General features: G+C 45.4%; 2 protein-coding genes across 3 annotated transcripts in view; one reads left to right on the forward strand and one right to left on the reverse strand.

Moving 5' to 3' along the window:
- Positions 1-10,297, reverse strand: part of nme7 (NME/NM23 family member 7) — a 140,898-nt gene extending 130,601 nt beyond the window's left edge. Inside the window, exons 1-2 of one of the 2 annotated variants that reach the window (XM_041889543.2) lie at positions 10,063-10,296; positions 9,370-9,381 (exon numbers count right to left, since the gene is read on the reverse strand). In XM_041889543.2, the coding sequence (XP_041745477.1) occupies positions 9,370-9,381; positions 10,063-10,065 (15 nt within the window). In that variant the 5' untranslated portion in view covers positions 10,066-10,296. Of the gene's footprint in view, positions 1-9,369; positions 9,382-10,062 lie in introns of both variants that reach the window. The other variant, XM_041889544.2, reaches the window with a different exon arrangement.
- A 62-nt stretch (positions 10,298-10,359) lies between these two features.
- zgc:172121 (uncharacterized protein LOC337599 homolog) lies at positions 10,360-15,976 on the forward strand. The gene is made up of 8 exons (XM_041889546.2): positions 10,360-10,618; positions 10,813-10,880; positions 10,978-11,150; positions 13,159-13,262; positions 14,248-14,409; positions 14,661-14,866; positions 15,211-15,290; positions 15,684-15,976. The coding sequence occupies exons 1-8, from the start codon at positions 10,511-10,513 to the stop codon at positions 15,797-15,799; spliced, it is 1,017 nt and encodes a 338-aa protein (XP_041745480.1). The 5' UTR covers positions 10,360-10,510; the 3' UTR covers positions 15,800-15,976.
- Positions 15,977-24,366: the final 8,390 nt, after the last annotated feature.

A 24,366-nucleotide genomic window follows, 5' to 3' on the forward strand; every position in this document is an offset into this window, starting at 1 on the left:
TTTTCTCCAAAACTCTTGAGCTTGCCGTCTCTAGCCAACTCTCCTGCTATCTCTCTCAGAATGACCTTCTTGATCCAAACCAGTCAGGTTTCAAGACTGGTCATTCAACTGAGACTGCTCTTCTCTGTGTCACGGAGGCTCTCTGCACTGCTAAAGCTAACTCTCTCTCCTCTGCTCTTATCCTTCTAGACCTATCCGCTGCCTTTGATACTGTGAACCATCAGATCCTCCTCTCCACCCTCTCCGAGTTGGGCATCTCCGGCGCTGCTCACTCTTGGATTGCGTCCTACCTGACAGGTCGCTCCTACCAGGTGGCGTGGCGAGAATCTGTCTCCGCACCACGTGCTCTCACCACTGGTGTCCCCCAGGGCTCAGTTCTAGGCCCTCTCCTATTCTCTCTATACACCAAGTCACTTGGCTCTGTCATATCCTCACATGGTCTCTCCTATCATTGCTACGCAGACGACACACAATACATTTTCTCCTTTCCCCCTTCTGATAACCAGGTGGCGAATTGCATCTCTGCATGTCTGGCAGACATATCAGTGTGGATGTCGGATCACCACCTCAAGCTGAACCTCAGCAAGACGGAGTTGCTCTTCCTCCCGGGGAAGGACTGCCCGCTCCATGATCTCGCCATCACGGTTGACAACTCCATTGTGTCCTCCTCCCAGAGTGCAAAGAACCTTGGCGTGACCCTGGACAACACCCTGTCATTCTCCGCTAACATCAAAGCGGTGACCCGATCCTGCAGGTTCATGCTCTACAACATTCGCAGAGTACAACCCTACCTTACACAGAAAGCGGCACAGGTCCTAATCAAGGCACTTGTCATTTCCTGTCTGGATTACTGCAACTCGCTGTTGGCTGGGCTCCCTGCCTGTGCCATTAAACCCCTACAACTCATCCAGAATGCCGCAGCCCGTCTGGTGTTCAACCTTCCCAAGTTCTCTCACGTCACCCCGCTCCTCCGCACACTCCACTGGCTTCCAGTTGAGGCTCGCATCTACTACAAGACCATGGTGCTTGCCTACGGAGCTGTGAGGGGAACGGCACCTCCATACCTTCAGGTTCTGATCAGACCCTACACCCAAACGAGGGCACTACGTTCATTCACCTCTGGCCTGCTAGCTCCCCTACCTCTACGGAAGCACAGTTCCCGCTCAGCCCAGTCAAAGCTATTCGCTGCTCTGGCACCCCAATGGTGGAACAAGCTCCCCCACGACGCCAGGACAGCGGAGTCACTGACCACCTTCCGGAGACACTTGAAACCCTACCTCTTTAAGGAATACCTGGAATAGTATAAAGTAATCCTTCTTCCCCCACCCCCCCAAAAAAAGTTGAATGCACCAATTTGTATGTCGCTCTGGATAAGAGCGTCTGCTAAATGATGTAAATGTAAGCTAACTCCTCCTGATTGGTTAAATGAGTCAGCTAACTCCTCCTGATTGGTTAAATGAGTCAGCTAACTCCTCCTGATTGGGTTAATGAGTCAGCTAACTCCTCCTGATTGGGTAAAAGAGTCAGCTAACTCCTCCTGATTGGGTAAATGAGTCAGCTAACTCCTCCTGATTGAGTAAATGAGTCAGCTGACTCCTCCTGATTGGGTAAATGAGTCAGCTAACTCCTCCTGATTGGGTAAATGAGTCAGCTAACTCCTCCTGATTGAGTAAATGAGTCAGCTAACTCCTCCTGATTGGGTAAATGAGTCAGCTAACTCCTCCTGATTGGGTAAATGAGTCAGCTAACTCCTCCTGATTGAGTAAATGAGTCAGCTAACTCCTCCTGATTGGTTAAATGAGTCAGCTAACTCCTCCTGATTGAGTAAATGAGTCAGCTAACTCCTCCTGATTGAGTAAATGAGTCAGCTAACTCCTCCTGATTGGTTAAATGAGTCAGCTAACTCCTCCTTATTGAGTAAATGAGTCAGCTAACTCCTCCTGATTGAGTAAATGAGTCAGCTAACTCCTCCTGATTGGATAAATGAGTCAGCTAACTCCTCCTGATTGAGTAAATGAGTCAGCTAACTCCTCCTGATTGGTTAAATGAGTCAGCTAACTCCTCCTGATTGAGTAAATGAGTCAGCTAACTCCTCCTGATTGAGTAAATGAGTCAGCTAACTCCTCCTGATTGGGTAAATGAGTCAGCTAACTCCTCCTGATTGAGTAAATGAGTCAGCTAACTTTTTCTTATTAGGTAAATGAGTCAGCTAACTTCTTCTGATTGGGTAAATGAGTCAGCTAGCTTCTTCTGATTGGGTAAGAGTGCCTTCTACATTAAAACACATAGCCAAACACTGTATCGGCTAAGTAGTGAATCATCACTGACTCATAACTAGAGCTGTTGTCAATGTGTATTGATTTAACACTGGGTCAATCACTAACACCAATTTTACAGAGTTGATGATTTTGCACTAGGCCAGAGTGTGCCCTCTACAAATTGAATCAATCACTGGCTGTGTCTGAAATTTCACCCTGCACCCTATATAGTGCACTACTGTTGACCAGAACTCTATAGGCCCTGGTCAAAAGCAGTGCACTATATAGTGAATAGGGTGACATTTAAGACACTGCCATTGACTCTAAAGCCCCATGTCGTTGCATACTTGGGGCATGCGGATGTCACTGACGCTCGTTTAATGTGAGCGGGCCAGAGATGCAATCTGAGGGCTACTGATCCTGTTTTGAGCAGTCCCAGACATCCCAATATGTTCAAACGTTTGATTTGTAGACTCTCGAGCAGGAGCCATGACTTTAACCAAAGTGTCAAATCGTTACAGCTCTGAATTTCACAAGCAGAATTTCACAAGCAATGTTATTCAATTCAAAATGTTGGCTAGATATTTCAACTCTACATGGCAAGCGTCAATGTCTGACTGAAAACGTTTTATGAGGCTGCTTTTGGCCACGGCTCATTGTAGCTACGTTAACAATCTAATCACGTCATTGTTTTGGCGAGACGGCGTGGTGGTATGGAGAATCCTCACGACCAAGTTGAGGTCCTCTGTAGCTCAGCTGGTAGAGCACGGCGCTCGTAACGCCAGGGTAGTGGGTTCGATCCCCGGGACCACCCATACGTAAAAATGTATGCGCACATGACTGTAAGTCGCTTTGGATAAAAGCGTCTGCTAAATGGCATATTATTATTATTATTATTATTATTATTATTAAGAATCTTGTAGTGTGTGACCCCCCCCTGTCCGTCCGTCTCTGCCACATAATTTAGTATACGCACCACTACGTTGGCAAGACAAAAAACTACAGGAAAGTTGAATGTGAGAGGCTGAACAATGTTAGGATTTTGAAAGTAGTGTAGTGTACACCCAGCCTAAACTAACACCTGTGCTAGCCAGGCCAAGTTCTGATAACTAGATCCATGTGGGTCTCCAGCCACACAGAGCAGAGCAGGGCTTTCGTTTCAGCCAGCTCTGGGAAGAGAACGATCTGCCATAGTTTCTCAGACACCTGCTGTCCAACATTGCTATCATTGGAAACATACCCTGCTGCTGCCTGCACTAAACTAAGGCAGATCAATATTCCTCACGAAATGAATCACGTACAGTGAGCGATAGACTAGGTAAGAAGAGATTGTTACACAGTCAATACAGAATGCAGCTTATACCGTGGTTGTGGAGCTAAAGGGCTTAAACCTGCTTAGAAAATGGTACTGGTCCATATTCCCAAAGAGCCTCAGAGCGCTGATCTGAGTATCTAGTCCCCCTGTCTTATTCATTATGATCCAAAAAAGGCAAAACTTACCCTAGATCAGCACTCCTACTAACATTACAATACATTCATAACAGATTTCACAGCACACTAAGTGTGTGCCCTCAGGCCCCTACTCCACTACCACATATCTATAACACAAAATCCATGTGTAAGTGTGTGTATAGTGCGTATGTTATTGTGTGTTTGTATGCATGTGTCTATGTTTGTGTTGCTTCATAGTCCCCGCTGTTCCATAAGGTGTATTTGTATCTGTTTTTTAAATCTGATTCTAATGCTTGCATCAGTTACTTGATGTGGAATAGAGTTCCATGTAGTCATGGCTCTATGTAGTACTGTGCGCCTCCCATAGTCTGTTCTGGACTTGGGGACTGTGAAGAGACCTCTGGTGGCATGTCTTGTGGGGTATGCATGGGTGTCTGAGCTGTGTGCCAGTAGTTCAAACAGACAGCTCGGTGATTTCAACATGTCAATACCTCTCACAAATACAAGTAGTGATGAAGTCAATCTCTCCTCCACTTTGAGCCAGGAGAGATTGACATGCATATTATTAACGTTTGCTCTCTGTGTACATCCAAAGGCCAGCCTTGCTGCTCTGTTTTGAGCCAATTGCAATTTTCCTAAGTCCCTCTTTGTGGCACCTGACCACATGACTGAACAGTATTCCAGGTGCCACAAAACTAGAGACTGTAGTACCTGCCTTGTTGATTGTGCTGTTAGGAAGGTAGAGCAGCGCTTAATTATGGACAGACTTATCCCAATCTTAGCTACTGTTGTATCAATATGTTTTGACCATGACAGTTTACAATCCAGGGTTACTCCAAGCAGTTTAGTCACCTCAACTTGGTCAATCTCCACATTATTTATTACAAGATTTAATTGAGGTTTGGAGTTTAGTGAATGATTTGTTCCAAATACAATGTTTTTAGTTTTAGAAATATTTAAGACTAACTTATTCCTTGCCACCCACTCTGAAACTGACTGCAACTCTTTGTTAAGTGTTGCAGTCATTTCAGTCGCTGTAGTAGTTGACGTGTATAGTGTTGAGTCATCCGCATACATAGACACACTGGCTTTACTCAAAGCTAGTGGCATGTCATTAATAAAGATTGAAAAAAGTAATGGGCCTAGACAGCTGCCCTGTGGAATTCATTTACGTTCACATCATTTAGCAGACGCTCTTATCCAGAGCAACTTACAAATTGGTGCATTCAACTTATGATAGCCAGTGGGACAACCACTTTTTTTTATTTTGTTGGAGAGGCTTCCATTAAAGAACACTCTCTGTGTTCTGTTAGACAGGTAACTCTTTATCCACATTATAGCAGGTGGAGTAAAGCCATAACCCATACGTTTTTCCAGCAGCAGACTATGATCGATAATGTCAAAAGCCGCACTGAAGTCTAACAAAACAGCCCCCACAATCTATTTATCATCAATTTCTCTCAGCCAATCATCAGTCATTTGTGTAAGCGCTGTGCTTGTTGAATGTCCTTCTCTATAAGCATGCTGAAAGTTTGTTGTCTGATTTGTTGTCTGAATTTGTTGTCTGAATGAACTGATTCAATGAATGATGGAGCTGAGTTTGCCATTTTGTTTACTATAAAATAGCATTGTATCTGGTCAAACACCATTTTTTCCAATAGTTTACTAAGGGTCGGTAACAGGTTGATTGGTCGGCTATTTGAGCCAGTAAAGGGGGCTTTACTATTCTTAGGTAGCGGAAGGACTTTTGCTTCCCTCCAGGCCTAGGGGCACACACTTTCCAGTAGGCTTAAATTGAAGATGTGGCAAATAGGAGTGGCAATATCATCCACTATTATCCTCAGTAATTTTCCATCCAAGTTGTCAGACCCCGGTGGCTTGTCATTGTTGATAGACAACAATAATTTTTTCACCTCTTCCACACTCACTTTACGGAATTCAAAATTAAAACGTTTGTCTTTCATAATTTGGTCAGATATACTTGGATGTGTAGTGTCAGCGGTTGTTGCTGGCATGTCATGCCTAAGTTTGCTAATCTTGCCAATGAAAAAATAATTAAAGTAGTTGGCAATATCAGTTGGTTTTGTGATGAATGAGCCATCTGATTCAATGAATGATGGAGCTGAGTTTGCCTTTTTCCCCAAAATGTAATTTAAGGTGCTCCAATCATTCTTTATGTAATTTATCTTTGTTTCATAGTGTAGTTTCTTCTTCTTTTTATTCAGTTTAATCACATTATTTCTCAATTTGCAGTACGTTTGCCAATCGGTTGTGCAGCCAGACTTATTTGCCATTCCTTTTGCCTCATCCCTCTCAAACATACCATTTTTCAATTCCTCATCAATCCACAGGGATTTAACCGTTTTTACAGTCATTTTCTTAATGGGTGCATGCTTATTAGTAACTGGAATAAGACATTTCATAAATGTGTCAAGTGCAGTGTCTGTTTGCTCCTCATTACACACCACGGACCAACATATATTATTTACATCAACAACATAGGAATCACTACAAAACGTATTGTATGACCTCTTATAAACAACTTTAGTTTTCCTAGATATGGCTACTATATTGTGATCACTACATCCAATGGATTTGGATACTGCTTTCAAACAAATCTCTACAGCGTTAGTAAAGGTATGATCAATACATGTTGATGATTTAATTCCTGTGCTGTTTGTAACTACCCTGGTAGGTTGATTGATAACCTGAACCAGGTTGCAGGCACTGGTTACAGTTTGAAGCTTTCTCTTGAGTGGGCAGCTTGATGAAAGCCAGTCAAAATTTACAGTGCCTTGCAAAAGTATTCATCCCCCTTGGCGTTTTTCCTATTTTGTTGCATTACAACCTGTAATTTAAATGGATTTTTATTTGGATTTCATGTAATGGACATACACAAAATAGTCGAAATTGGTGAAGTGGAATGAAAAAAATTATTAACGGAAAAGTGGTGCGTGCATATGTATTCACCCCCTTTGCTATGAAGTCCCTAAATAAGATCTGGTGCAACCAATTACCTTCAGAAGTCACATAATTAGTTAAATAAAATCCACCTGTGTGCAATCTAAGTGTCACATGATCTGTCACATCATCTCAGTATATATACACCTGTTCTGAAAGGCCCCAGAGTCTGCAACACCACTAAGCAAGGGGCACCACCAAGCAAGCAGCACCATGAAGACCAAGGAGCTCTCAAAACATGTCAGGGACAAAGTTGTGGAGAAGTACAGATCAGGGTTGGGTTTATAAAAAAATATCAGAAACTTTGAACATCCCACGGAGCACCATTAAATCTATTATTAAAAAATTGAACGAATATGGTACCACAACAAACCTGCCAAGAGAGGGCCGCCCACCAAAACTCACAGACCAGGCAAGGAGGGCATTAATCAGAGAGGCAACAAAGAGACCAAAGATAACCCTGAAGGAGCTGCAAAGCTCCACAGCGGAGATTGGAGTATATGTCCATAGGACCACTTTAAGCCGTACACTCCACAGAGCTGGGCTTTATGGAAGAGTGGCCAGAAAAAAGCCATTGTTTAAAGAAAAAAATAAGCAACAACACATTTGGTGTTCGCCAAAAGGCATGTGGGAGACTCCCCAAACATATGGAAGAAGGTACTCTGGTCAGATGAGCATAAAATTTAGCTTTCTGGCCATCAAGGAAAACGCTATGTCTGGTGCAAACCCAACACCTCTCATCACCCTGAGAACACCATCCCCACAGTGAAGCATGGTGGTGGCAGCATCATGCTGTGGGGATGTTTTCATCGGCAGGGACTGGGAAACTGGTCAGAATTGAAGGAATGATGGATGGCGCTAAATACAGGGAAATTCTTGAGGGAAACCTGTTTCAGTCTTCCAGAGATTTGAGACTGGGACGGAGGTACAATGACCCTAAGCATACTGCTAAAGTAACACTTGAGTGGTTTAAGGGGAAACATTTAAATGTATTGGAATGGCTTAGTCAACGCCCAGACCTCAATCCAATTGAGAATCTGTGGTATGACTTAAACATTACTGTACACCAGCGGAACCCATCCAACTTGAAGGAGCTGGAGCAGTTTTGCCTTGAAGAATGGGCAAAAATCCCAGTGGCTAGATGTGCCAAGCTTATACATTTACATTTTAGTCAATTAGCAGACGCTCTTATCCAGAGCAACTAACAGTTAGTGAGTGCATACATTTTCATACTGGCCCCCCGTGGGAAACGAACCCACAACCCTGGCATTGCAAGCGCCATGCTCTACCAAATGAGCTATAGAGACATACCCCAAGAGACTTGCAGCTGTAATTGCTGCAAAAAGTGGCTCTACAAAGTATTGACTTTGGGGGGGTGAATAGTTATGCACGCTCAAGTTCTGTTTTGTTGTCTTATTTCTTGTTTGTTTCACAATCAAAAATATCTTCAAAGTGGTAGGCATGTTGTATAAATCAAATGATACAAACCCCCCAAAAATCAATTTTAATTCCAGGTTGTAAGGCAACAAAATAGGAAAAATGCCAAGGGGGGTGAATACTTTCGCAAGCCACTGAATATCACCCAGAAAATATACCTCTCTGTTGATATCACATACATTATCAAGCATTTCACACATGTTATCCAGATACTGACTGTTAGCACTTGGTGGTCTATAGCAGCTTCCCACCAGAATGGGCTTTAGGTGAGGCAGATGAACCTGTAGCCATATTACTTCAACAGTATTTAACATGAGATCGTCTCTAAGCTTTACAGGGATGTGGTTCTGAATATAAACAGCAACACCACCCCCGTTGGCATTTCTATATTTCTGTAAACGTTATAACCTTGTATTGCTACCACTGTATCATCAAAGGTATTATCTAAGTGAGTTGCAGAGATAGTCAGAATATGAATGTCATCTGTTACTAGCAAATTATTGATTTCATGAACCTGGTTTCTTAACGTGGGCTATTTTGAGCACTTTTCTTCTGGGACGCTTACTTGTTTTTATTGCTTTACTAGGAAGCTTAGCAGCAGTAGATGTGCTCATGTTCTTTATGTTAGTGAAGGGGGAGCTGCACACAGTGGACTTCCTCCTTGGGCACACCGGCTCAGTGCTAACAGTATAAATTAGGTTTCTTATATTGTGTCTACCGACGGCCCTGGTGTAATGTACATTTTCTGAAACGTTTCGACAACTATGCGTCACAATTGTAGGGATTAGCTGAGCTGGGCTTGGGTCATTGTTTCAACGCAGCCTTATAATAATAATAATAATAATAATATGCCATTTAGCAGATGCTTTTATCCAAAGCGACTTACAGTCATGCGTGCATACATTTTGTTTTTGTGTATGGGTGGTCCCGGGGATCGAACCCACTACCCTGGCGTTACAAGCGCCGTGCTCTACCAGCTGAGCTACAGAGGACCCCTGTGAAAGGATCCAGGAACCCAAATGATTTGGGTGGATCCCATCCTCCTTATAAAATGTGTTGTGTTTCCAAAAGGTATCGAAATTGTCAACATAAATTACACCCATTGAGCTGCAGCTTATTTGTTGTGCCGAATTTGCCCATGTACCTCTAAGCTAGTCTACAATGCACATCACATACAGTCAGTGCATTTTCACACTCATAGTTGGTCAGCTGATTGCTTGGCAGGCAAGCCAAATGCTGTTTACTTATCTGTCATACTTACTGTACTGGTCTCCTAGTTGGACATGTCATGGACGGATGAGACAAGCGCATGGCCAATGATATGAAAAACAAAACGATATACATGTAAGTGTTGGGGAAAACTCTGTCACCATCCTCTCCCCACAAATGCCTTCATAGCAGCTATAAATGATGAATAACACTGTGGGACGTTAGATAGAGATATAGGCCAAACATGCTTCTACTCTGACAGATTTTCTGTCCATCACACAACCTGGACAGCGCATTGTGGGGAAATTACGCCATCTGCCGGTAGACAATACAGGAACTAATTTACCACAATGGCCTGGGGAGCCTAATGTTAGCAAGCAAAAATGTATTCTTTGTGTAAAGTATTTCAACTGACTAAGTAACTTCGCATGGTTGTATGATGTTAGAATTACAACCATATCTTGTTTCTGCCTGCATCTTCAACAACTGCATGAGTGACTGTCTAGCTAACTACGTTGGTTAGCTAGCTAACGCATTCATATATATATATATACACACACACACAGTCATTGCGCTAACGATAGCTAGCTAGCTTTGCTAGCCAAAGTTCGCTAACGACGGTTCACTGCTACCTAAATGTCATCGTATTGTATGCCATTTCAAAAAGTTATGGCATGTCTTTTAATGCTTTGGTAGCACCTACATTTATGACACCACGAGGGTAGCTTGGGATGCTTTATCTTACCATTATTTTAGCTAGAGATCCCCGATGATGACAGTTCGTGTGGCTATAGTAGCAGTTCGTTTGGTTAGCAGTTAGCTAGTTAGCTTCGTTTTTACAACCTATCACCATAGCAACATGCGCACAACCGTTTAGCACCGGCAAAAGGGATTTTACAACAACAAATAAATAACTTGCACGCTGTACATAAATATAGCAGGCGAATTTCCACAGAATTAGCAACGAATGCAAAAAAATAATAATGTTGTTTCCGGAAGTACAACTATGACCCTATTGCGCAACGTGGGTTGACTTCTTCTGTTTTGATTTAGTCAGAGATGGGGTTAGTTAAATATGTCAATAAATAACCAGTCTTTATTTTACCCGAAGAGGACAAGGTGCAGCATCGGCTTAGTACTTTGATTTAGTCTAAGATAAATGACTGAGTGAGATAGGCTACCAGTAAGTGACCATGGACAAAACAGATATTCTAAAACCTTTAATGGATGTTGGTCTGGGTCCACTTATTTTAGATGGTGGACTGGCAACAGAACTGGAATCAACAGGTTGTAAATTACAGGTGAAGTACATCAAATTGCATTTTATGAGTAATTCCAAAGAGAGCTGGGGTGTAATCATTACATTATTCCAAACAGCAACTAAAACGAGAGACTCTGTTGGACAAATGCAGGTTTGCAACAGAATCGCAGTAATGAATATGCCCCTGTACTTGACGTCATGTATATTTGACTATAATGTTTTGCGTGGGTACAGGGAGATCCTTTATGGAGTGCAAGGCTGCTACATACGAACCCACAGGCTATTAAAGATGCTCATTACAGGTGAGTTGTTTAACATACACTATTGTTGATTGTTGTTCTAGTTCCGCCTTTACTGTTGCAAAGCATTACAGATGTGGCTCTGTGTCTCTCTTCCTAGGTTCCTGTGTGCTGGTGCCGATGTGATAACGACAGCCACGTACCAGGCTAGCGTTGAGGGCTTCACCAGGCACCTGGACATCACCCCTGAACAGGCCAACCAACTGATCATGTCAGGAGTGACTCTGGCCAGAGAGACTGTCAAACACTTTATGACTGACCAGCCTCCCTCAGGTGAGTGGGCACTGTAAATTACCGGTGGAGTCCCTGCCCGACTACATTCTAGACCATTTTTAAAAAACATTTTTAGTCATTTAGCAGACGCTCTTATCCAGAGCGTCTTACAGTTAGTGAATACATATCTTTTTATACTGGCCCCCCGTGGGAATCGAACCCACAACCCTGGCGTTGCAAACGCCATGCTCTATCAACTGAGCTACATCCCTGCCGGCCATTCCCTCCCCTACCCTGGACAACGCTGGGCCAATTGTGCGCCGCCCATGAGTCTCCCGGTCGCGGCCGGCTGCGACAGAGCCTGGATTCGAACCAGGATCTCTAGTGGCACAGTTAGCACTGTGATGCATTGCCTTAGACCACTGCGCCACTCAGGAGTTGGGATGGGAAACTTTGACTTTGGGTGGGGGGCAACAAAAAATCTAAACTCATCATGGGGGGGCGCAGTGGCTCACGGCTCTGCATACCCACATCCATACCCACACAGGCAGTCTGAGCCAGCTCTAGCCTTTTGGGGGCCCTAAGCAAAGTTGTTGCCCCTCCCCCTCCACCCCCACCTTGTGAGCCACACATCAATGGTGGCCATTGTGGTCCTCTGTAGCTCAATTGGTAGAGCATGGCGCTTGTAACGCCAGGGTAGTGGGTTCGATCCCCGGGACCACCCATACGTAAAAATTTATGCACACATGACTGTAAGTCGCTTTGGATAAAAGCGTCTGCTAAATGGCATATTATTATTATTATTATTATTATTTGACAGCTGAGAATAGTTTTTTTTTTTTTTAGTTCATTTCCTGCAATTCTACACATTTTGTCTGGTCACTGGTGTAGCCTACAAACGTAATGTTGTACAAAACTGTTCTAACTATTGCATTCCGTGCCTCATTAAGCATACGTGCGATTTCATGTAATTTTTTCAGGAGGGGAGTAAGCTACATGCAGCTATTTAACATGTTTTACTCAAAATACATTATCGACATGTTGGTAAAACTTTGTCATTATCGGCAACATGAGCACGACACAAATAGACGGTCTGGTGATGTCATGTTCTTCTTAGCTGCTGAGTTACATGCAGCTACAGTGAGGGGAAAAAGTATTTGATCCCCTGCTAATTTTGTACGTTTGCCCACTGACAGAGACATGATCAGTCTATAATTTTAATGGTAGGTTTATTTGAGCAGTGAGAGACAGAATAACAACAAAAAAATCCAGAAAAACGCATGTCAAAAATGTTATAAATTGATTTGCTTTTTAATGAGGGAAATACGTTTTTGACCCCTCTGCAAAACATGACTTAGTACTTGGTGGTCTTTTGTGTTTCTTCCATTTGCGAATAATCGCACCAACTGTTGTGACCTTCTCACCAAGCTGCTTGGCGATGGTCTTGTAGCCCATTCCAGCCTTGTGTAGGTCATTAAAATTATAGACTGATTATTTCTTTGTCAGTGGGCAAACGTACAAAATCAGCAGGGGATCAAATACTTTTGTCCCTCACTGTATTTACTCTCGCCACGATATCAGCATATATGGCATAACTATGGCACCAGGCGAAACGAACTACTCTTTTCACCGGTCCGGATACCTAAAACGTTTGGCTGCCCAGAGGTGGAACGCAGCAAGACACAGACACGCAGCCTAATTACAAACTTCATGTTGTACACACAACTGTTGAAACTATTGCATTCCAGGCCTCAATAAACATTGGCGGTGGGTGAGGTGAGTTTCCCCCTAGTATGTAAAGCGCTTTGAGTACCTCAGTTGGTAGAAAAGCGCTATATAAATCCAATCAATTATTATTATTATTAATTAGCGATTTAATGTTATTTTTTCATCATCATTGCAAACATTGGCTAAGCTGCTCAGGACCTACCAACTCAGCGAGGCACTCAGAGATCCTGTAATTTGGACATGATCCCTGTGTCTCTGAAGCTCTTAGTTCTATGATCACATCTGAGTTGTTAAATGTTCATACATTACATGATTACATGGTATCTTTTTATTTTCTCAGATCGCAGGGTGCCTCTGGTGGCAGGCTCTGTTGGACCTTACGGAGCGTTTCTGCACAACGGCTCGGAGTACACTGGCGCTTACGCTGCGGAGATGAGTGTTGAGGTAAGGCAGGCAATGCCAAGAAAGAACTACACATTGGGGTTGACCTATCATGATCTATACTGAACAAAAATATAAACGCAACATGTAAAGTGTTGGTTCCATTTTTCATGAGCTGAAAAAAAGATCCCAGAAATGTTCCATACGCACAAAAAGCTGATTTCTCTCAAACTTTGTACACACATTTGTTTAAATCCCTGTTAGTGAGCATTTCTCCTTTGCCAAGATAATCCATCCACCTGACAGGTGTGGAATATCAAGAAGCTGATCAAACAGCATGATCATTACACAGGTGCACCTTGTGCTGGGGACAATAAAAGGCCACTCTTAAATGTGCAGTTTTGTCACACAACACAATGCCACAGATGCCTCAATTTTGAGGGAGCGTGCAATTGGCATGCTGACTGCAGGAATGTCCACCAGAGCTGTTGCCAGATAATTGAATGTTCATTTCTCTACTATAAGCCGCCTCCAACGTCGTTTTAGAGAATTTGGCAGTACAGCCAACCGGCCTCACAACCGCTGACCACGTGTAACCACGCCAGCCCAGGACCTCCACAACCGGCTTCTTCACCTGCGGGATAATCTGAGACCAGCCACCTGGACAGCTGATGAAACTGAGGAGTATTTCTGTCTGTAATACAGCCCTTTTGTGGGGAAAAACTCATTCTGGTTGGCTGGGCCTGGCTCCCCAGTGGGTGGGCCTATGCCCTCCCAGGCCCACCCATGGCTGCGCCCCTGCCCAGTCATGTGAAATCCATAGATTAGGGCCTAATGAATTTATTTCAATTGACTGTTTTCATTATATGAACTGTAACTCAGCGAAATGGTTGAATTGTTGGGGTTTATATTTTTGTTCAGTATAGTAGCCCAGTGTACCTATGGTCTGTCTGCTCTCTCTCTGTCTCTAGCCCCGTTTATACCTGGTGCTTTGTCCTGATCTTGTCCACATTCTGATGTGTGTCTCTCTCTCTCTCTGTGTCTCCAGGAACTGAAAGCCTGGCACCGCCCCCAGGTCCACTGCCTAGTTGCAGCAGGGGCCGATCTCATTGCCATGGAAACCATCCCAAGCGTGAAGGAGGCAGAAGCTCTGGTGGAGCTGCTCAGAGAGTTTCCAGATTGTAAAGCATGGCTCGCCTTCTCCTGTAAGGTAATGCTTGCTATAACTATATGTAATGAAGACTGTTTCTCAATTTGGCTTTCCTTGATTCCACGCGTCCTCTCTCCTTCTCAAACTGCATTGTAGGAGACGATCCAAAGTTCCTACCCTTAGACATTATTTTCCAAAGCGTTCTGAGAAATAGGCAAGGAGAGAGGATGCAAGGGATCTAGAAAAGACAAACTGATTCTCTATAAATATGGGATGTAAGAATACAGTGATCTGTCTTCTATTGTCCTCAGGATGGACAGTGTATATCTGACAGCAGTCGTTTCTCTGAGGCGGTCCAGTTGGCCAGTAGGTCCGGTCAGTTGGTGGCTGTAGGGGTGAACTGCTGTCCTCCAGGCCTGGTCAAGCCCCTCCTAGACTCAGCCAGGACACAGAGGAGACCAGGCCTCAGCTGGGTGGTCTACCCCAACAGTGGAGAGGAGTGGGATACATACTCTGGGTGAGTGAAACTAAATCACCTTGGATGTGTCCCAAATGGCACCCTGTTCCCTACATAGTGCACTACATTAGACCCGGGCCCATAGGGCTCTGGTCTAAACTAGTGCACTAAATAGGGAACAGGGTGCCATTTGGGACGAAGACTTTGGCTTGTGACCTGACACATCCAGGCTGTAGTATTATACTGTATCATTTGGCTACACACTGATGTCTGCTATAGTATAAGATATCGAGGCGATATCAACTTTTCACTTCAGTCAACAGTTCCATGATGATTACTCCATTGTTTCAAGTGATTATTGAGTGAATCTCTTGTATTGATTTAACCTTTTTTATCATTTAAAGGTGGAGAAAACCAGAGAATAGAATATCATCAATAGCTGAACTGAGTCTGGAGTGGATGAAACAAGGGTCTGCACTTATAGGTAAGAGAACAGATGATCTAATGTTGTCTTGACTTTGTATTGACTAACTAGGACAGGGATGGGCAACTCGCATCAATTTACAGATCAGTGTTTTTTTAGGAACTCAGTCGGGATCTCAACTTCCTGTTGAGAGTTGGAATAGTAGAATACACAAGGCGCCATTTTGTGGTTGTGCATCAGCAGCATCCTGTTATGTCAGTCGCTGACAGTCACTCAATTAGCCCATGGCAACAGAATCTCACTTAGGGCCCCCAAAAGGCTATAGCCGGCTCTGACTGCCTGTGTGGGTATGGATGTGGTTACGCAGAGCCACTGATGAGTTCAGATTTGATGTGAACCCCGCCCCCATCGAAGTTGCCCATCCCTGAACTAGGATCTCTTGTCTTCCAACAGGAGGGTGTTGCCGCATCAGTCCTGCCCACATAGCGGAGCTACGAAGACAGATACATGGAAACATGTCTGGCTCCGATGCTTCACAGCATGGACAGGGAAGACCTAACAAGGAATGAGCTTACAGGGAAGACCTTACAGGGAATGAGCTTACATGGAAGACCTTACAGGGAAGACCTTACAGGGAATGAGCTCTTATTGCTGTTATGTAATCACACAGTCAGATTATGCAGTTAATCACTATTTTAAAATGACTCTTTTGATATGCGTTTATATAAATGAATTATTAACCCTCATACTGCCAACGTATTTTATATACAGTGCATTTGGAAAGTATTCAGATCCCTTGACTTGTTGTTACGTTACAGCCTTATTCTAAAATTGATTAAATATTTGTTTTTCCTCATCAATCTACTACACACAAGCATAATGACGAAAACAGGTATTTAGCAATTTTTGCAAAAAACTAAAAAACTGAAATATCTTATTTACATAAGTATTATTTACATGATCATCCTTGAGATGTTTCTACAACTTGATTGGAGTCCACCTGTGGTAAATTCAATTGGTTGGACATGATTTGGAAAGGTACACGCCTGTCTATATAAGGTCCCACAGTTGACAGTGTATGTCAGAGCAAAAACCAAGCCATGAGGTCGAAGGAATTGTCCGTAGAGCTCCGAGACAGGACTGTGTCGAGGCACAGATCTGGGGAAGGGTACCAAAAAATGTCTGCAGCATTGAAGGTCCCCAAGAACACAGTGGCCTCCATCATTCTTAAATGGATGGAGTTTGGAACCACCAAGACTCTTCCTAGAGCTGGCCGCCCGGCCAAACTGAACAATTGGCGGAGAAGGGCCTTGGTCAGGGAGGTGACCAAGAACCCGATGGTCACTCTGACAGAGCTCCAGAGTTCCTCTGTGGAGATGGGAGAACCTTCCAGAAGGACAACCATATCTGCAGAACTCCACCAATCAGGCCTTTATGGTAGAGTGACCAGACGGAAGCTACTCTTCAGTAAAAGGCACATGACAGCCCGCTTGGAATTTGCCAAAAGGCACCTAAAGACTCTCAGACCATGAGAAACAAGATTCTCTGGTCTGATGATCCGCTTGGAATTTGCCAAAAGGCACCTAAAGACTCTCAGACCATGAGAAACAAGATTCTCTGGTCTGATGTTCCATGATCTCGCCATCACGGTTGACAACTCCGTTGTGTCCTCCTCCCAGAGTGCGAAGAGCCTTGGCGTGACCCTGGACAACACCCTGTCGTTCTCCGCTAACATCAAGGCGGTGACCCGATCCTGTAGGTTCATGCTCTACAACATTCGGAGAGTACGACCCTGCCTTACACAGGAAGCGGCACAGGTCCTAATCCAGGCACTTGTCATCTCCCGTCTGGATTACTGCAACTCGCTGTTGGCTGGGCTCCCTGCCTGTGCCATTAAACCCCTACAACTCATCCAGAATGCCGCAGCCCGTCTGGTGTTCAACCTTCCCAAGTTCTCTCACGTCACCCCCTCCTCCGCACACTCCACTGGCTTCCAGTTGAAGCTCGCATCTGTTACAAGACCATGGTGCTTGCCTATGGAGCTGTGAGGGAACGGCACCTCCGTACCTTCAGGCTCTGATCAGTCCCTACACCCAAACGAGGGCATTGCGTTCATCCACCTCTGGCCTGCTGGCTCCCCTTCCTCTGCGGAAGCATAGTTCCCGCTCAGCCCAGTCAAAACTGTTCGCTGCTCTGGCACCCCAATGGTGGAACAAGCTCCCTCACGACGCCAGGACAGCGGAGTCACTCACCACCTTCCGGAGACATTTGAAACCCCACCTCTTTAAGGAATACCTGGGATAGGATAAAGTAATCCTTCTACCCCTCCCTGGACTTGAACCCGATCTAACATCTCTGGAGAGACCTGAAAAAAGCTTTGCAGCGACGCTCCCCATCCAACCTGACAGAGCTTGAGAGGATCTGCAGAGAAGAAGATCCGCTCCTGAGTGGCGCAGTGGTCTAAGGCACTGCATCGCAGTGCTAACTGTGCCACTAGAGATCCTGGTTCGAATCCAGGCTCTGTCGCAGCCGGCCGCGACCGGGAGACTCATGGGCGGCGCACAATTGGCCCAGCGTCGTCCAGTGTAGGGGAGGGAATGGCCGGCAGGGATGTAGCTCAGTTGATAGAGCATGGCGTTTGCAACGCCAGGGTTGTGGGTTCGATTCCCACGGGGGGCCAGTATATATAAAAAATATATATGTATTCACTAACTGTAAGTCGCTCTGGATAAGAGTCAGAAATCTTGCTTGTTTGTAGGTGACCAAATACTTATTTTCCACAATAATTTGCAAATAAATTCATTAAAAATCCTACAATGTGATTTTCTGGAAAAAAAAATTCTCATTTTGTCTGTCATAGTTGACGTGTACCTATGATGAAAATTACAGGCCTCTCTCATCTTTTTAAGTGGGAGAACTTGCACAATTGGTGGCTGACTAAATACTTATTTTCCCCACTGTAGAAGAAAACTATCTTGGTAAATAGTGTGGTCTACAGCTTATCATAAGATACTCTACCTCAGGTCGAGCAAAACCTCGAGACTTCCTTAGTATTTGATTTTGTGCACCAGCTGTTGTTTACAAATATACACAGACCGCCACCCCTTGTCTTACCGGAGTCAGCCGTTCTATCCTGCCGATGTAGCGTATAGCCCGCTAGCTGTAAGTTGTCCATGTCGTCGTTCAGCCACGACTCGGTGAAACATAAGATATTACAGTTTTTAATGTCCCGTTGGTAGGATAACCATAATCTTAAGTCATCCAATTTATTTTCAAATGATTGAACGTTGGCTAATAGATATGATGGAAGAGGCAGTTTACTCGCTCGCCGTCGGATCCTTACAAGGCACCCCGATCTACGTCCACGATATCTCTGTCTCTTCCTCACGCGAATGACGGGGATTTGGGCCTTGTCGGGTGTCTGTATGATATCCTTCGCGTCGCCTCGTTGAAGAAAAAATATTCGTCCAATACGAGGTGAGTAATCGCTGTCCTGATATAACCAAAAAGAGCTTCTGGATAAGAGACGATGGCAGAAACATTATGTACAAAATAAATTACAAATAACGCGGAAAAACACACATAATAGTACAATTGGTTAGAGCAGGGATGTCAATCATACGGCCCGCGGGCCAGAACCGGCCCGCCAGATGGTTCAATCCGGCCCGCGAGACGACGTCCACTTTTTTTTTTTAAAGGAACAGATATTCCAAATTTGTCCAGCAGAGTTCGCACTGAAATAACGAGAGATCCTGAAATAAACAGCACGTGACAGCAACGCGCCCAGAATGCGCCATCTGCCGATCTTGCCTTATCGTTATTAAGCTCGTTGTCAAAATTACCCACATTACCAAAATGTCTTTGTCAAAAAGGAGAAAAGTTGACACCGAGTGCAGAGTTTTCCAAGAAAAATGGACTGATTCATATTTATTCACAGAAGTGAATGGGAAATATGTGTGCTTGGTGTGTAATCAGCAAGTTTCAGTGCTCAAGGAATATAATATTCGGCGCCACTATGAGACTCATAATGGTGAAAAATACAACCATTTGCGAGGACAACTGAGAATAGAGAAGATAAATGAATTGTTAGTGGGTCTGAAGAAACAGCAGTCTGTTTTTACCCGTAGCCGAGTGGTCAGTGATGCAGCGGTGAAAGCTAGCTACCTTATTGCTAATGAGATAGCGTTAGGATCCAAGCCATTTTCTGAGGGTGAGTTCGTGAAAACATGCATGCTGAAGGCTGCAGAAATCGTGTGCCCTGAAAAGCGACAGGCCTTTGCCAACATTAGCCTAACGAGAAACACTGTCGCAGATAGAATTTCAGATCTCTCGGCAGACTTGGAGAGCCAAATGAATCACAAAGTCAAGTCATTTGTTGCATTTTCGGTTGCAATTGATGAGAGCACTGATATTACAGATGTTGCTCAACTGGCCATATTCATTCGTGGTGTTGATGCGACTTTGACAGTCACCGAGGAGTTCCTTGGGTTGGTACCTATGACGGATACTACAACAGCGGATGACATTATGAGCCTCTCGTTGGAGCGCTGGACAGAGTCGGAGTGGACTGGTCCCGTGCCGTCAGCCTGGCTACAGATGGTGCGCCATCAATGATTGGGAGAAAAGCAGGCGTTGTGACAAAATTCAGAGATAAAGTACAGGCCGCAAATGGAGGACAAGAGTTTTGGACATTTCACTGTATTTTGCACCAGGAAGCATTGTGTTGCAAATCATTAAAAATGGATCATTGACATTTACGTCATTTAGCAGACGCTCTTATCCAGAGCGACTTACAAATAGGTGCATTCACCTTATAGCCAATGGGATAACCACTTTATAATGTTTTTTTTTTTTTTTTTTTTTTTTTGGGGGTGGGTTGGAGTAAAGGGGGAGGGGGTAGAAGGATTACTTTATGCTATCCCAGGTATTCCTTAAAGAGGTGGGGTTTCAAATGTCTCCGGAAGGTGGTGAGTGACTCCGCTGTCCTGGCGTCGTGAGGGAGCTTGTTCCACCATTGGGGTGCCAGAGCAGCGAACAGTTTTGACTGGGCTGAGCGGGAACTATGCTTCCGCAGAGGTAGGAGCCAGCAGGCCAGAGGTGGATGAACGCAGTGCCCTCGTTTGGGTGTAGGGACTGATCAGAGCCTGAAGGTACGGAGGTGCCGTTCCCCTCACAGCTCCGTGAGGGCAAGCACCATGGTCTTGTAGCAGATGCGAGCTTCAACTGGAAGCCAGTGGAGTGTGCGGAGGAGCGGGGTGACGTGAGAGAACTTGGGGAAGGTTGAACACCAGACGGGCTGCGGCATTCTGGATGAGTTGTAGGGGTTTAATGGCACAGGCAGGGAGCCCAGCCAACAGCGAGTTGCAGTAATCCAGACGGGAGATGACAAGTGCCTGGATTAAGACCTGTGCCGCTTCCTGTGTAAGGCAGGGTCGTACTCTCGAATGTTGTAGAGCAGGAACCTACAGGATCGGGTCACCGCCTTGATGTTAGCGGAGAACGACAGGGTGTTGTCCAGGGTCACGCCAAGGCTCTTCGCACTCTGGGAGGAGGACACAACGGAGTTGTCAACCGTGATGGCGAGATCATGGAACGGGCAGTCCTTCCCCGGGAGGAAGAGCAGCTCCGTCTTGCCAAGGTTCAGCTTGAGGTGGTGATCCGTCATCCATACTGATATGTCTGCCAGACATGCAGAGATGCGATTCGCCACCTGGTTATCAGAAGGGGGGAAAGGAGAAGATTAGTTGTGTGTCGTCAGCGTAGCAATGATAGGAGAGGCCATGTGAGGATATGACAGAGCCAAGTGACTTGGTGTATAGCGAGAATAGGAGAGGGCCTAGAACTGAGCCCTGGGGGACACCAGTGGTGAGAGCACGTGGTGCGGAGACAGCTTCCGCCACGCCACTTGGTAGGAGCGACCGGTCAGGTAGGACGCAATCCAAGAGTGAGCCGCGCCGGAGATGCCCAGCTCGGAGAGGGTGGAGAGGAGGATCTGATGGTTCACAGTATCAAAGGCAGCAGACAGGTCTAGAAGGACAAGAGCAGAGGTGAGAGAGTTAGCTTTAGCAGTGCGGAGAGCCTCTGTGACACAGAGAAGAGCAGTCTCAGTTGAATGACCAGTCTTGAAACCTGACTGGTTTGGATCAAGAAGGTCATTCTGAGAGAGATAGCAAGAGAGTTGGCTAAAGACGGCACGCTCAATCGTTTTGGAGAGAAAAGAAAGAAGGGATACTGGTCTGTAGTTGTTGACATCGGAGGGATCGAGTGTTGGTTTTTTGAGAAGGTCAAGCAGGCAGGTTGTTGGGCGGCCTGCCGTCACAAGTCGCAAGATTTTATCTGGAGAGAGAGGGGAGAAAGAAGTCAAAGCATAGGGTAGGGCAGTGTGAGCAGGACCAGCAGTGTCATTTGACTTAACAAACGAGGATCGGATGTCGTCAACCTTCTTTTCAAAATGGTTGACGAAGTCATCCACAGAGAGGGTGAGGGGGGGGAGGAGGATGATTCAGCAGGGAGGAGAATGTGGCAAAGAGCTTCTTAGGGTTAGAGGCGGATGCTTGGAATTTAGAGTGGTAGAAAGTGGCTTTAGCAGCGGAAACAGAGGAAGAGAATGTAGAGAGGAGGGAGTGAAAAGATGACAGGTCCGCAGGGAGTCTAGTTTTCTTCCATTTCCGCTCAGCTGCCCGGAGCTCTGTTCTGTGAGCTCGCAATGAGTCATCAAGCCACGGAGCTGGAGGGGAGGACCGAGCCGGCCGGGAGGATAGGGGACATAGAGAGTCAAACGATGCAGAAAGGGAGGAGAGGAGGGTTGAGGAGGCAGAATCAGGAGATTGGAGGGAGAAGGAATGAGCAGAGGGAAGAGATGATAGGATGGAAGAGGAGAGAGTAGCGGGAGAGAGAGAGCGAAGGTTGCGACGGCGCATTACCATCTGTGTAGGGGCAGAGTGAGTAGTGTTGGAGGAGAGGGAGAGAGAAAAGGATACAAAGTAGTGGTCGGAGACTTGGAGGGGAGTTGCAGTGAGATTAGTAGAAGAACAGCATCTAGTAAAGATGAGGTCAAGCGTATTGCCTGCCTTGTGAGTAGGGGGGGACGGTGAGAGGGTGAGGTCAAAAGAGGAGAGGAGTGGAAAGAAGGAGGCAGAGAGAAATGAGTCAAATGTAGACGTAGGGAGGTTGAAATCCCCCAGAACTGTGAGGGGTGAGCCATCCTCAGGAAAGGAACTTATCAAGGCGTCAAGCTCATTGATGAACTCTCCAAGGGAACCTGGAGGGCGATAGATGACAAGGATATTAAGCTTAAATGGGCTAGTGACTGTGACAGCATGGAATTCAAATGAGGAGATAGACAGATGGGTCAGGGGAAAAATTGAGAATGTCCACTTGGGAGAGATGAGGATTCCTGTGCCACCACCCCGCTGACCAGATGCTCTCGGGGTATGCGAGAACACATAGTCAGACGAGGTAGCAGTGTTTTCAGTGGTAATCCATGTTTCCGTCAGCGCCAAGAAGTCGAGGGACTGGAGGGTAGCATAGGCTGGGATGAAGTCTGCCTTGTTGGCAGCAGAACGGCAGTTCCAGAGGCTGCCTGAGACCTGGAACTCCACGTGGGTCGTGCGTGCAGGGACCACCAGGTTAGAGAGGCAGCAGCCACGCGGTGTGAGGCGTTTGTGTAGCCTGTGCGGAGAGGAGAGAACAGGGATAGGCAGAGGCATAGTTGACAGGCTGCAGCAGATGGCTACAATAATGCAGAGGAGATCGGAATAAAATGAACTAAACATCTGGGAAAGGAGAGAGCGGGGCCTCCCTCACCACAACTCCCAAATATAACTCTCCCAACTTCCACCTCAGAAACTATAATTGTTGTAAACTACAGCGGTTCAATGTTTTCTAGGAATAGACTAACCTAGTTTATTCAGCTAGCTAACTAGGTGCAGTATTATTCAGTGAAAAACGTCCGGGCACCTCGTCATAAGACGCCACAGCCAGCTAGCATGCCGGTCAACAGCAGCAGGGTTTAGCGCCAATACTCAGCCACAACAACCACCAGTGTATCAACACACAAGCAGATCGTTCGTGTCCGTGTCTAACGTTGTGGGTTAGTCCCGACAGCTTGAGCGAGTCCGTCGTCAACTTATTCAGCCAGTTAGTTAGCTAGAATAGTTAGCAAACTAGCTAGCCATTGCTTTCAGACAAAGAAGAACCCCTCCTTTCACGGCACGAACACACAGAGAGAGCCAAACTAACGTTAACTAGTCACCCATGTCCCGAATTCCTTGAGCGACTCGGGCTATCAATATGTAAAAAACAAAACACAAGTGTAGGTTATGACTTACCCCTAGCAGCTACTGTTAGCTAGCCAAGTGCAAAGCTAGCCACTGAATTGACTCAGCCAGTTCGCGTCTGTTCGCTCGGTCGTTCCAGCTATTGTTTACAAGTAGCTATCCAGGTTGCAACAAGCTTGCTAATTTTCAAGCACAGTAGCCACTTGCTACCTAACGTTAACGGTTCAGACAATGAGGTTAGAAAACAGCTGAATGGTAGGCAGTTATTGTATGTAATTATTGTAGGCAGCCAGCTGGCGTAATTACAGGCACTCTCAGGCGTGAAACAACTATACCGTTGCTAATAGCTACTCGCCAGCTAGTCCGGTGGTGGGTTAGCTAGCTAGCTAGCTCGTGCTACACCGGGCACCGCCGAATACAATACTAACCTACAATAATTACATACAACAACACCACAACAACCCACGATACCTACCTACAATACCTAACTACAATCTAAATACATAGTTTAAGCCTTACTCGACAAAGCCCAAGCTATGTATAAAGCCAAACTTACCCGACGCCAAGCTTACTCGACGACCTCCTCCCAGATCATGTCATGGAGGTGGTTGTCCGCACTGTTAATTACATCCGAGCAAGAGGTTTGAATCACCGTCAGTTTGACAGTCTTCTCAGTGATAAAGACATTACGCATGGCTTGCCATACGACACCGAAGTACGGTGGTTAAGCCGAGGTGCCGTGCTGAAGCGTTTCTTTGAGCTACGAGAGCAAATTGAACAGTTCATGGAGAAAAAAGGCAAACCAGTGAAGGAACTTAAATGCCCAGAATGGGTGCAGGATCTTGCCTTTCTGGTGG

Source organism: Coregonus clupeaformis, chromosome 11 (genome assembly GCF_020615455.1).
Source record: "Coregonus clupeaformis isolate EN_2021a chromosome 11, ASM2061545v1, whole genome shotgun sequence".
NCBI lineage: Eukaryota > Metazoa > Chordata > Actinopteri > Salmoniformes > Salmonidae > Coregonus > Coregonus clupeaformis.